Consider the following 13928-nt stretch of genomic DNA (forward strand, 5'->3'; position numbering starts at 1 on the left):
CGCTTTTCTTTCTCCCCGGCGTCGACCTCCGCAGTCCCGCGGCCGGGTCCCGGCCGTTCCCGGTCAGTCCGGAATGACGGTTCATCCATCCCAGAAATATATGACCCATAAAACCACAATTACGTTTTATAAACACTACATTTATAACTACTTTATGATTGTATTATTTATTTTATGTAATATATTTTGTTGAGGGGACTTTGATTTTTTCTAAACTATTTAATGCTTTCAAATATTTAAAAATTTCTGGCAGAGTACAGTCCATTAATTTATTGTATACCTTGAGGGTATACTGTTATGGCAGTGGCTTTTTCTATATGACAACGTTTTTGTATAAATAATACGAGTACATAACTAGATCTACATCTTTAAGAACTACAAAACACATGTTAATGTAAAAAACCAAGAAGAAATTAGTTAAAAATAATATAAATATATTTTGTATTTTATCATCGTTCACTTTTCATCAAAGTCTTCCTTCGTTTAACAGCAGTATATTTCATTAGCTTTAGAAAAATCTTATTTGTGATCGAATTGGAATTATGTGAGAACTTATACTTCATTGACTAAAAAGCTAAAAACCATTGTGCGATCATGTGGTGAAACTTGGCTTATGTTTTTATAATAGTAATAATAGTAAAGAAAAATAATAGTCCGTCTCCATGTTAAGTTCAGGACCGGGAGAGGCACGGGCCGGCGCTCGACCGAGGCGACGCGCGGCCGATCGCTGCCCCGCACTAAATTTGAATATTTTAATCCTTAATTTAAATTTTTGACATTTTTATTTTATGTTGGTATTCGTGTAGTTTGGTTTTTGATGTTATTTGTCATATTCGGGATACGGCGCAGCGTTCCTGGCGCCTCGAGCGGTTTGTCCACTTGCACCTATTCCAATTTCGTATCGTTACAACGATTTTTCGTCTGGATACTGGATAATATTAGTTTGGTACAGTTATGCATAATTCTTTTCTGTGAGAATCGTATGATTATATAATCTTTGATGACGACGAATAACGAAATTGTGTTTTTTTATGTTCGGTTTGTTTTTCTTTGTTTCCAAGCCAGCCCTGTCAATTGTAAGACCTATTAACAGAAACCAATTTATTTCTAAGCGAAATCTATATTATAGCTATAAAATATTTTAATCAAGGGATTATTATTTTATTATTCGAGGATTAAAGATTAACATTCTTCGTTTTGTGTGATTTTATCTTTTTATTACTTTATATCGGGTCTATATCTATATTAAAATCTAATCCTTCCAACACATAGTGGAAAACTGTTAAAAGTAATAGTGAGTTTCCACTGACAAAACACTTGAACATAAATTGATTGCCATCTCTTTTGTTTCTAAGAGAATAAATGGGACGGCCATATGTTTTTGTACTGAAAATTTTGCACCGTTAATCAAATAATTTTATTGTTATGCTTATCGTTTGAATGCCACTTGATTGTGTTAATACCATTGTGTGATCAGTAACTAATTAATGAAATTTCGTTGCGTGAATATTTAACGTACACGCTTGTATCAAACGCTAATTATATTGTTTAAGAAGTAGTTCCAATGATTTCATTTGCACCAATCGGCAAAACGTTTACCGTTAGAAGTGTAAGTGTATCTTCAAATTGCTTTTCCTTAGTGAGCTCTTATTGTACCCGAAACCTTAAGTTGTTCAATATATGAACTTAGAAGTTTAAAGTTACGTCAGTCTATTTAAGTTTCAATTATTTTTACTACACTATAAATAGTTTCATCGTCCTAAAACCCTCCTATCGAATATTTTAAATGAAATTAAATAAATAACATAGTGTAAATTAATATATATCTTGTCATTAGGAATTTCGAAGGCATCGGACATGACGAGGTGGCCGAGTGGTTAAGGCGTTGGACTGCTAATCCAATGTGCTCTGCACGCGTGGGTTCGAATCCCATCCTCGTCGATTATTTTTGTCCAAGTTTATGTTAAAATATTTTTCGTTTGTTTTTTTTTTCTTATTTGTTATTATTTTTTAATATTCGTATAGCGAGTTTCATAATGTGGTACATATGACACGTTTTGGTATAAAAATGTATAAAGCGAAATTTTAAAACTTATTCATAATTTTTAAATAGCTCTTACGACTATCTTACCTAGTTTTAATTTAATTTTTGCTTTTTAATTACCAGCATTTCGCTGTATAAAGAGTGAAAAAACTACATACATATAGATCGCCACTATTTGATAAAGATGGCTGATGACGTCACGATGAACTCATCCATACCGGTTGAGTAAACACTACATATATAGAGGTATACTTGTAATATTAGTGTATCGTTTTAAAAATCTTGGCTTGATATTAGAATTTTTAAAAAATACAAAAAGTTTTTTTTTTTATTTACTAATATTTCTTGTTACCATTCGAATCAAGCTCTAGGTTTTATTTTTATTAATAACTAGCTTTCGCCCGCGACTCCATCCACAAGAAATTAAATAAATAGTGAGTAACATATGTGTTCTTCCAGACTATCCTCTACATTTACATGTACCAAATTTTAACGATAAATCCGTTCAACGGTTTAGGCTACAAACTATAACAATCTATCCATCCATCTAAACTTTCGCTATTATAATATTAGTAAGATTAGTAATATTAACTTATGGCTTTCTCTGAGTGCTTTTTTAAACTGGATCTTCTTTTCTTATTTGATTTACTGAAACATATAGTAGTTACTGTGTATTGAATGTGTCATAGTGTGAAGGGGCGCGTCATCAGCCGCACTTCCTTCCCTCGCGGCGCTCCCGGAAGCGGCCCCGAATACTTCGCTCACCACTTCCTCTCCCAAATATACTGCTATATATGTACACTATGCAATATATACACGTACACTTGTTTATTATGAATTTGCAATATTTTAAAATTCCAGTACTTAAATGACCTACATTTTTAAAACCTAACTAAAACATATTTTGACAAGACTAACCAGTTAGATTAATCTTTGTATTGCCTAAAGCCTTCTATATACGATCAGATCTAATTAACAAAACCGTTTCTTTAAACCTTGTTCAGGCAAAACTCTAACTGTACATTTTAACTATTCAGTTAAAACTTTCAGTTACAACTGAGCGTCTGTAGCGGGTTATGTTTATGATAGATATAAACAACCAAATTATAAAGCTTTTATTGCAAAAATAAATGAATTATCTGCTACAGAGGGCAAAGGAAGTTAAGTCTTGCGGGAGAGATTTTTTTAATACTTGCAAATAATTAGATGAGGCGTTGCAGCGGCGGTGCACGCGGCGGCCGCGTGGCGTCGCCACCGTCGCATTGTTGTTCAAGTTATTTATGAATATTGTTTCGCGCGGCCGCTGACTACGAGGAGTAGATCGCCGACACGCGACCACCAGCCCATGATGGATGTCTACATGCACTTATGAACACTTAGTAATCTATATGGCTTTAGGGATTCTTCGAATAATGTTTGTTATTAAGAGCTCTGGGTTACTAGGACTAGTATATTTTACACAAAAGAATTATAAAACGAGTTATAATTTAGAGTTTTTTTTTACCAAATTTTAATTAGAATTTAAACTGTTTATTTCAAAGTACGAGATACGAAACAAGATTGTTATGGAAGTGTGAATATTTACAAAATTTTCATATATTTTTATTTTTTTCTAAATTTGATTGTAACAATCGTAAACGAATGAGATATTGGCCTCTAAAATATGTTATTTATTTATATTTAGTAGCGGTAAGGCAAAGTATCAAAAATACCAATAAACAACATTTGAGTGATAGTTACTGGTCATAGCGTTTGTATAAATTAGAATTCCTGTTTATAAATCGTTTTAGGTTAGTTATTTGAATTGAATTATGATTTACGATCTATTAGTAAATTATTTTATGATTATATTTAACATTACGGTTCTTATAGCTAACTTATAAATTAAATTGATTATTCTCTACTATTATTCAAATAGATGTGAAAGTATAACTACATAAAAGTTACATTATTTTACGAACGTAATCAATACCAACTCGTTGCGCTTAATGTGAAAGCACGCAATCGAGATAACTATTTTAGGTACTAAGGGCATCGAAATAACTGTTTCCTTAGCTCCTTTCTTAACGGTAAAAATAGGTGATTTTTTTTCTTTACTTTATAGATGAAATTGTAGTTCCCCGATAAATTGGTCAATAAATTATGAAATATAGCGTGGGCTTAGGTTGCCGATTGATATCGGAAGTGAGGCAGGCGGGGGCGTGGAGGGGCGACTTCCGCTGTGCCTACTGCCCCCGCGCCCCGCACTCCTTGCCCCGCGGTCATAACTCATCATCATGCGCGGGGAAAACACCCTCTGTTCCGCGAGCGCAAACAAAAATAAAGATTTGTGTGAATTATATCCCTTCGTTTTATAAAAAGGGGGAAAACATTGTGAGATACAAAGAAATAAATCCGAAGACGTTTGTCTTTTGGTTATCTTACAATACATGCTGATACGCTTTTTTAAGTTCACAATTTGTAATTATTTACAAAGGCATAAGCAAATTACACTTCCTTCTCTTTAAAAACGATCTAAACTTGTTAATTCATATACATTTTAAATTCAAACGACATAAGTATTTTGCAAAATACACAATTAATTAATAATTTATTTGTTACAAAAACTATTTACTAAAAATCTGTTATATGAAAAGAATGAAAATTTCGGGATTACGTGCATTTATTCACGCCTATCGTTACGCAACAACATACACAGCGACCCTGAATGTAGTTGATCAGGAGAATGACGATTTCATGGTTAGCGCCTGATAATTTTATCTTGTACGATACCACTTACATTCGTACTGATTATAAATGTCACAGATAAACACGATCAATGAACCATTTGGGTCTTTAATCTTATCTTGCAGCAAAAAGTTTACATTAGTCAAAACGTTCCGCACAATTAATTTCCTACAAATAGTTAAAATTTTTAGAAATAGGTTACAAATGTGTTAAGTGTAACAAATTCGTTAACCGTTACAGTATTTAATGCGTTTAGTACATTTCCTGTATGTAATTAGTAAAACTTGCACGTATTCGTTTAGTAGTTTTCCGTGTATACAAGTGCGGGCGAAGCTATCATATATGTATATTATCTGTGGTAACTGGCGACAGGTAGCCGTCATGTAACTTGTCACGATAACAATGTGGCCACCATTTCACCAATATTTTATCATTATATTTCCACCTACTATGAAGTTTATTTAAATAAATTTTACTATATACAACTTATCAAGGTAATTCCATATATTTCAAGCTTATGTCTTTAGGCCGGTAGCTAATTTACAATATTCCAGTATATCGATAAAATCCGCCTCTGTTTTACAACTGGTAACTTTATTAATTGTAATCCAGCGCTGGAATCGTTGCCTGAACTGGAATTATGTAAACTAGGCGGTAGACTAGTTCTGCTTTACACACCCCTTATGAAATAAAATGGTTATTTTGAGTTTGACTCGAGAAGTATTCATACGATGATTTGTGATATTTCTTTTTAGCAATTCCAAGATGTCAACGATATTTTTTAATCTTGATAGAATCAGAGAAGGTGATATTATCAATGTAAAACAATTCCTAAATTAATTATAAGAACCTTGAAATATACCAAAAGGGAGTCATTAGTGATTGTAAAAGTTTACTTAATAACGACCAAATTGAATTGTTTTATTTATAAGAAAGGGATAATTATATTCTACGGCGGATTATTAATAATATGCAGTCGAGATAAAGCAGGCTGTTTTTGTAGGACGTCAAATCAAAATACGTCGAACGTAAAACACTCGATTTTAATAATTTACGGATTCTAATAAATAAAGATTTACAGAAGGGAGTCCGTTCGAAAAACGACCGCCCGGGTTGCATGCATTAGAATTCAAACTCTATTGTATTTAAGCATACATTCTTTTTTGCACCTCAATTGAATATATTTGCAATTTTAGTTCCGTGGATTTATCATGGTAGTTTTTGCGTAACTCCGACTTTCGGCTTTCTTTCGTTGATAATGAGGTTGTTTATGTGTTTTATCATTGACTATAATGATATCAAACTGCGCTGTTACTTTTATGACATTTTACCTTAGCATGTTTCAATCAATGATAGTTACTGCACTGGCGCAGCGACTCAAAGAGAGTTTTATTCTTCGATACAAGAAGAGACTCTGTGGTGCATGCTTAGTTAATGAAATAATTGTAAGATAAAGTTGTACACAGCAAAATGATTATTCAATTACATTAACAACCTGTGACTCGCTAATTAACGTAATTGAAATTCACGTTAAGCCATAGCCATATCTGAACTAATCGAGAAATTGCAAGTTAAATCGCTTTTAAATTGGCTTACCAATATTTGCGTTAATCAATTATAAATTAAACTTTACTATCAATGTTAATAATATAAAATCTTATACGCCCAGTGAATTTCTGGTGTATTAAAAAAGGTAGAGTAAGCGAGGGTTGTGAGGGCGGGGCCAGGTGTCAGTGGCAGGCAGTAGATGCTATCTCTGCCGGGTGAAAGCTAGCGGGCAGGGGTAGCGGGTAGAAGGCAGTGGATAGCGGTTAGAGACGCCGGGCGTCGATCTTCGCCGGTTTATCAGGGGATTTTTCGCTTTTCTGCTTGCTTGTAATTTACTAATAGTGACTACTTTATAATTTAACGCACTACCACTGTTTTAATACTTTAAGATATTAAAACATGGACATTAATGACTCTGTTTTTGACCGACTTCCTAACTTCACTCGAATTCGTCTGTATTTTTTTTAATAATCAATCTTTGAGGTTACTCCAACGAAAACTGCTAGTGTTTAAAATAATCATCTCTCATTCCTTCTCCTTTGTAGGTTCATGAAAAGTCACGACCGATTGAGACAATTTGTTTTAAAAACAGAATAGGAAGGAATTTATAAATACAACCTAACTATAACAATTTGTATATTCCCTCTACTTGTGTCCAAAGTAGCGTTTAATATAAAATTAAGAAGTAATTACACAATATATGCTACAATCAATTTTGACTAAATTGTCGATCGTACATGAAGATGGTTTGTTACTGCTAAAGTTAATGACTTTTGATATTACGCCATTAAGTTGAGCGTCACAAAGACAAATGATATGATTGTGCATGTTTTTATGTCTTCATCAAGGAGCGGTGATATCGCGTTAACTTGTACTACATAAATATAGCTCATTTCGGACGTTTATGTCCGGACTCACGTGTTATTTATTGCATAAAATTTTGCTCTTGTTGTGGGTGTATATTTGTGTTTAAACGAAGTGGTTCTTATTTGGATCCATAATGAGCATCGTGGTCGTTCGCCATCTTTAATTTTTACGGTCGACGACTTTTGAAATGGAACATTTTATAATTCTTGCCATTCAAATTTAGTTTTCATCTTAATATAAAAATATTTAGATATATATATATTTTTTTTTGTAATTATTTTGTTATTATTTGTAGATCCATCGCTCATTTTTTGTATTCGTATTTCAAAACTCAATTATTACCGAAAAAGTCCGAGTTCTTTTGAATTATACTTGGTTACACTATAAAGTCACCATTAGTTATATCTTTTAATTCGTCGGTGTTAGGTATAACAGGAAATTTTGTTATTGTGAGTTTTAGTTATTTTCAACATAATAATACAAGTCTGCTTAGTAATTTGAACTTTCTGAACTTTATTTAATTAAGATGTTACGTTAAATCGTGTATACAGATCGATAAAAAAAATAACAACAAAAATCTGAGGGGCTTGAAACGTAAAATGATTAACTCAGTCGGCCAATTATACCTTGTTCTATTCATCCGGGATTGAGCTTATTTCTTAACCATCGCTAAATGTTAACATGCATTTTTTACCGGGGAACATTTAAAGAGGCAATCGCGAGTGCATGTGCGGGAGTGAGATTTATAATAAGAAAACGCTCCTACCGCGCATGAACCATAAAGATCTATAAATCTTTAAAGTACTGGATCGGCCAATCCCTGTTGAGAAACGATAAATCATCCCCACGGACAGTAAAGTCGGATCGAAGACGCATGCCGTCTCCCTCGCACCCGCGCTGTACCGTACCCCCAAACATCATTTATCATTTCATTCTCTCGTTTCTTCTCAATGATAAATTCAATTCTCTTTCGGGATATGATTGTTCTTCGTTTTGTTGTTGTGTTTTATTGTGGGCACCGTCACGGACTTTGGTTTTTCGATCGGATTCCGATCAAAATGATCGCGAGAATTGGATTTCCATTTTAGATTTGGTGCCGCGAGCGCGAGCTCGAGTGATCGATCTCAGCGGCTGAGATACTCCGCGACTGCACCAGAACGATGGTTATATTTATCATCGTAAATTATTGATTATTTTATACAATTTAATGATTTATAATTGCTTTAAAGTTCATCGAGCAATATTATTACATTGTAATTATTTTACATTACATTTAAAGTAGGTACAGAACGTTGAAGTTACAGTTGCAATGTTTATTTGCTGTTTGATCAATTTTTGTCCTTTTATCGTACTTTATACGTGTTTACATCGTTTTATTTTAATTTCAACATGTAATTAAATGCCTATTCAGGCAAAGCCAATTACTTTTCTTTTTTAACTTGCTCTGAGTTGAAATGAATTTGGTTGGTGGTGATATAAATAAAATTTTGCACAATTAACTCAATTTGAAATATGTTTTCTTTATTTAATTTGTTTGCTATTTACATGGCTTTAGAAAAAGACAATCAACAAATTCTAAAATTAAACTTAAAATACATTCTTTTCTTTCAGTCATTTTTAAAATATAGTTAGCATTTACAAACTTTCATTATCTATCTATACAGCCGATCCGTGAAAAAATATTTGTTATTTTCAAATATATAATAGTCATACAGAAATCGATAGCATATAACATCATCAGCGACGACACAAATAGCTATTTAATAAAATCAATCCCTTACAACTATTATCACTGGGCATTTGCTTACAATATTTTTACAAGTTCACTACCTAAATACCTCGAACTTACAAATGTACAATTATACAACCTATCTATAGTATTTTATTGGACTTGGTGCTTTGGCCATACTGGTCAACACGTGACCTTATCTATGTACTTACATTACGTTCGAATTGGAAAACAAGTTAAGGATATAAAATTACAAATAGAATTCAAAAGTATCTGTAGAGACAGTGGTACACTTTTATAGAATAATTTGACAAGGAAAAGGTTTTTGTACATCATAAAAGACTTATAAATTACGAAAGGCTGCAATAAATCACTGTCAACAATACGGTTGACGAAATCCTCGGTGCATATCGAGTTGCTTAGAAATGACATTAGCCGGCGGACAATGCTCTGTGCGGACACATGCCTCGCCTCCTTCAATATAATAAGACACTTCCCGCATAGTGAGCGCGTACAACACTGTGATTAAGGGAAATATACAACATGCCGTAAAGCTTTCAACTAGCGCTCTTTGTTAACAACTCTGTTGTTTTAACTTGAACGCACAGAAACGTGTCATAATAATTCTATTGTTGTCCGCAACAATGTTTTCGCTTACCAAATCAACTCTTCACTAACTTTGTGCAGAGACCTGCTGCGACGGACGGCTGGCGTATATTACATACAAATATTAAAAATAACTTCTGCTTCTGACTATACGTTAACTTTATGATTTTAATAAGCGTAATGCGAAGGCGTTTTGGCGCTTAAGTAAACTATTCATTCCACGTTTTCTTATCCCGTTTTAACGTTACTTATCTGAAATGTAATTAGACAAATTACTAGCATAGTAATATTTACTTTTTACAGTAAATTTATGTATTCGTCGAATGAAGAGTTTCCTAAGCGCGATGCGGTCAGTATGCGGCGGCGGCGCCCGAGTGGTGCATCAAGTGGTGATGGTGGTAGGGCTCCTGCGAGGGACACCACCACTCGGGCACGCCGTGCGGCACCGCGGCCGCCGGCTGCTGGAACTGCGACCAGTGCCCGCCGAATCCTAGCTTGTTGTCCATCATGCCGTTGCCACCAATGTTCGTGAGATGCGGAGGTTGGGCATGATGCGGCGGTGCTGGCGGCCGCTCGTAGGGCTTGTGGTCGTGGGGGCTGAGGTACTTGTCGTTGAGGCTTTCCAGCTTGTCAGTAATGGAGGCGTGGTGGTGCGGATGGTGTGACGCGTGTGGTGGCGGGGGAGGGGGCGCTGGCGGTGCGGGGAGCGCGGGCGCGGGCGGACTAGCAGCGCCCGCGGTGACGCTGACGCTGGCGGCGGAGGACGAGTCATCGCCATCGCTGTCATAGCGCGGCGAGGCGTCCCCAGCGGCGCCATGCACCTTCATGTGCTTTCGGAGGCTGGAGGGATGTGTGTAGGACTTGTCGCAGCCGTGCACGCGGCAATTGTATGGCTTGTCGGACGTGTGCACGTGCGAGTGCTTCTTTCTATCCGACGAGTTGGCGAAGCGCCTGTCACAGCCCGCATACTCACATTTGAACGGCTTCTCGCCTGCAAAAATAAACATTATGTTAAATCGCTTCGTTTTGTAAACTACTAAGTTTGGTTACCTGAACTTGTAACTAATAACTCGATAATTCGTTTCTTTCATGAAATCAAAAAGAGTAGTGAGCTCCGAATGCAGATGTCCAATCACACAATAAATAATCAGATTTGCCCGTTGTTTATAGTTACGAGCATAAATAAATATTCTCAACAATTGCACGGGTTACTTAACAAGCTCATAAATCATCTTTATAAGACGACTTTGTCACATCGCTATAACAAAGCCCAGCTTTTGTAGCCACAAGTAGTGTATATTGTGCCTTAACACCGACGCCAAGGGAATGTTTACGCTCGTCACCATATTGAGTTTTGACGTTTTGATATAAATTTAACATCAGTAAAGCATTATGATGACAAACATTGAGGCGAACAATTAACAGGATAACATTTGGCCAAATATTTCTTTGTGTTTTGTTGCTTTTCTATTAGGAGATCAACGGTATCTTACGCGGAACGATAAACATTTTTTGCAATGAAACCTTCGTAATAGTAAATGTTCATCAGTAGTATTGCTGATGTTAATTCTCATTTGCTAATATATTACGTAGACAATAGCAATATTACGAAAATTATCTGTGGTACAAGTTGTAGTGAACTAAAGTCGCTGCATTTTACACTTAGGTGTACATTATCATTTATTTACCTACAGATATCAAGCCATGCAACTTTATTAGTTCATGTAATGGTGTATATTTCGATATGGCTTTATTCTATTCAAGACAGCTTCTCACGCATTGTGAGTATTATCATCAGGAGCTCACCGAAACGTACTTTATATGAATAACATTGAATAAAATATATTAGAAGTAAGCAGGCGTTCCGGCGGCGCGGCGAGGTCGGGTACACAACAAAACACTTTTCTTTGTCATGTTTACAAATAAACCTCTTCGGTTGTAATCCCCCTCATTGTGTTTGGTGCTCGAAGATCGCGTTGAGGAGGCACAGATGCTAATCTCAAGTGTCCGTTAACGCGGCAATAATAGGGCTCTTTAGGAGTTCCCTTACCGCGGATTTTTGTTACTTTGTCGATCGATGAATGAACGCATCGCACATTCGACGGCTTATTTTGAATTGTGATACTTCCTTTCTTGCATTATGACATTCGCCACTAAATATTTGCGGACACAATGTATTGTAATCGAAGCTCGATGTGCAAATATGCGGTGAAGTACCTGCTCCACGTACGTCGACATTATCAACAGAATTGTGGTTTTAAAAACGTTAAATAACCACCGAAACGATCGACCGGTGATTTTATTTCGTGCAGGACTATAAAAACATCTCGGTCCGGAACCCTAATGAGGTTAAGACAAGATAAAGGAGTCAAAAACACTTGTCGCCCGTCTAATTACTAATCGGGCTGTTCATCTCTGCTGGGTCACAAAAAAGGCTCAGAGACAAATGCTATTAGAATGGCGATGGCTTGTCGCTTGTCGCACGTGCCCGCCAAGCATTTATCACTGTGAAATGCTTTCCGAACTAATATTGTATTGTTTTAGTTTTTTGACGCACAAACCGTTTTGGTTTAAACAGTGCAGAATTTTTAAATTTTGTAATTAAAAGTTAAAGAAAATTACAGAGTATGCAGGGTGCATATCTAACAACAGGATTAGGTGGAGTGTTGGAGAGTTAGACAAAACAAATGACTGCTTAGATTGTTGCAACAAAAGTGTGATTGAAATACGATTATTTCAAACGAGTCATATTTAAAAGGTAACATCACTACAGTCAGATTGTAATAAATGCATGACGCCCAATACATTAGTAAAAATATTTGACATTACAATAAGTAATGAAAAACAGTTGCGGGGAATGCTCGTATCGTGAATTCGTTGCGAGCCGGCGTCGTACGGGCCGGGAGTTGCGGGTCCGGCGGGACTCGCCGGGGTCAGATGTTTATCTTAAACGCCTGTATCACCCACGGGAGACACTTTTTTGTAACGTTATAATCGATATGGCACGTTGTATACGTTGTATACGTTGTATACGGCTTTATAAAATGATATACGCCCTCAGTTAAGTATCCAAAAGAAACATCGGTACCTAGATGTTTTATTCCTCTATTATTCATTTTAATATTTATTTTTAACAAACCTGTATTAACAATTAAAAATTTAAATAACGATTTGAATGTTATTAATTTTTAACTTTATGATGTACAATACCGGCAAGAAATTATGTTAATTTTTGAACGATTACAGTTACTGTCAAATAATAAATTTCAGTGTTCGCCTATATGAAATTGTTTTGAACTGGTATTGTAATTTGAGATTTCTGAACGGACAGCTACGAATGGGTTGATAAATGTCAACAATGACAGATGATAGTTGTCATAGAATGGAGTGATGCGATTTGCTTGTGCGCACATATAAAGTTAATTGTATAATCCTTATCTCCGACATACGCGCGTCCACAATGGAGAATAAGTTACCGCTTTTATAATCTACCTTCAGAATTCTACAAACCGCTCGTCACTCCGACATATATTTATATATTGCAATTCTAGGTGACTAAATCAAGCATTTTGTTTGTTATTGAATACCTTCAGTAGACTTTGTCGTTAGTAACATTGTAAGGTGTTTGGTTTGGCAATTCTCGCCGCTTCCAAATTGCTCCGAGTGTTGTGTTACTGATGACTGTTAAGTGCGTTCTGTTGTGAAAACATAGTTTTTAGAAACGGCGCGAACGGGGACTGTACGTAACCCGACACACCGCAGCCTTCTCACCCAGATTGTGTAAATGGCATTAGGTGAGTTTAGTGAAAAAACATCGCTTCGGCTGGTATCAGGTTTAAAAGATAATTGTGGTAGACAAAATGGTTTGTTGCAATCAGAACGGGTCATATGTACCGGGCTTGAATATGGTAATTACAGAAAATTCAATTTAAACTAGTTTAATACTTTTTAAGAAGAACAAAAAAAGTTTTGTTGGAAAAAGGCGCACTAAGATAACAAAAAACTTTATTTAAGTAGTATGCGACGATACATACAAGTACATGTTTCTTTATACTTAGCGTAACAACACTTTGTAATGTAAATCTTTTTATAATTATTGACACGTAAAACATTACAATTTACTTGTCTTTATCAAAAGTACAAGAGAAATTTCATTGAACAATATTGACCCGAGAATGGCTATTGACTCACATAAATGTTATTGCATTGTTTTAATCGCTTAATAGCCGGCGCGGAATAGAGCGCGTCGGAGTTAATTCAATCCCGGACAGACAGGCGGTTAATGAGCGGCCGATGACTGGCCGATCACCGGCGCGATCGACCACTCGGCCGACACGACCTCCCGACACGCCGACAGCCCACAGCCGATAGTCGACCCACTAAACTAATCTCTATACTAAATTATTA

General features: G+C 35.7%; 1 protein-coding gene and 1 non-coding gene across 2 annotated transcripts; one reads left to right on the plus strand and one right to left on the minus strand.

Annotated features, from left to right (window-relative positions):
- The first annotated feature begins 1859 nt into the window (after positions 1 to 1859).
- On the plus strand, positions 1860 to 1941 carry Trnas-gcu. The gene has a single exon. It is a non-coding gene; the product is annotated as a tRNA-Ser (tRNA).
- Positions 1942 to 8712: 6771 nt separating this feature from the next.
- Positions 8713 to 10720, minus strand: LOC106108009 (pair-rule protein odd-paired-like). The gene has a single exon (XM_013289072.1). It carries the CDS (start codon positions 10526 to 10528, stop codon positions 9872 to 9874), a length of 657 nt encoding a protein of 218 aa, XP_013144526.1. The 5' UTR covers positions 10529 to 10720; the 3' UTR covers positions 8713 to 9871.
- Positions 10721 to 13928: the final 3208 nt, after the last annotated feature.

The sequence above is a fragment of the Papilio polytes genome, unplaced genomic scaffold, assembly GCF_000836215.1.
Source record: "Papilio polytes unplaced genomic scaffold, Ppol_1.0 DF821845.1, whole genome shotgun sequence".
Lineage (NCBI taxonomy): Eukaryota > Metazoa > Arthropoda > Insecta > Lepidoptera > Papilionidae > Papilio > Papilio polytes.

Bases quoted from the DNA above. Each gene is read 5' to 3' on its own strand.
- LOC106108009 (XM_013289072.1), bottom strand. From the start codon at position 10,528: ATGTTTATTTTTGCAGGCGAGAAGCCGTTCAAATGTGAGTATGCGGGC.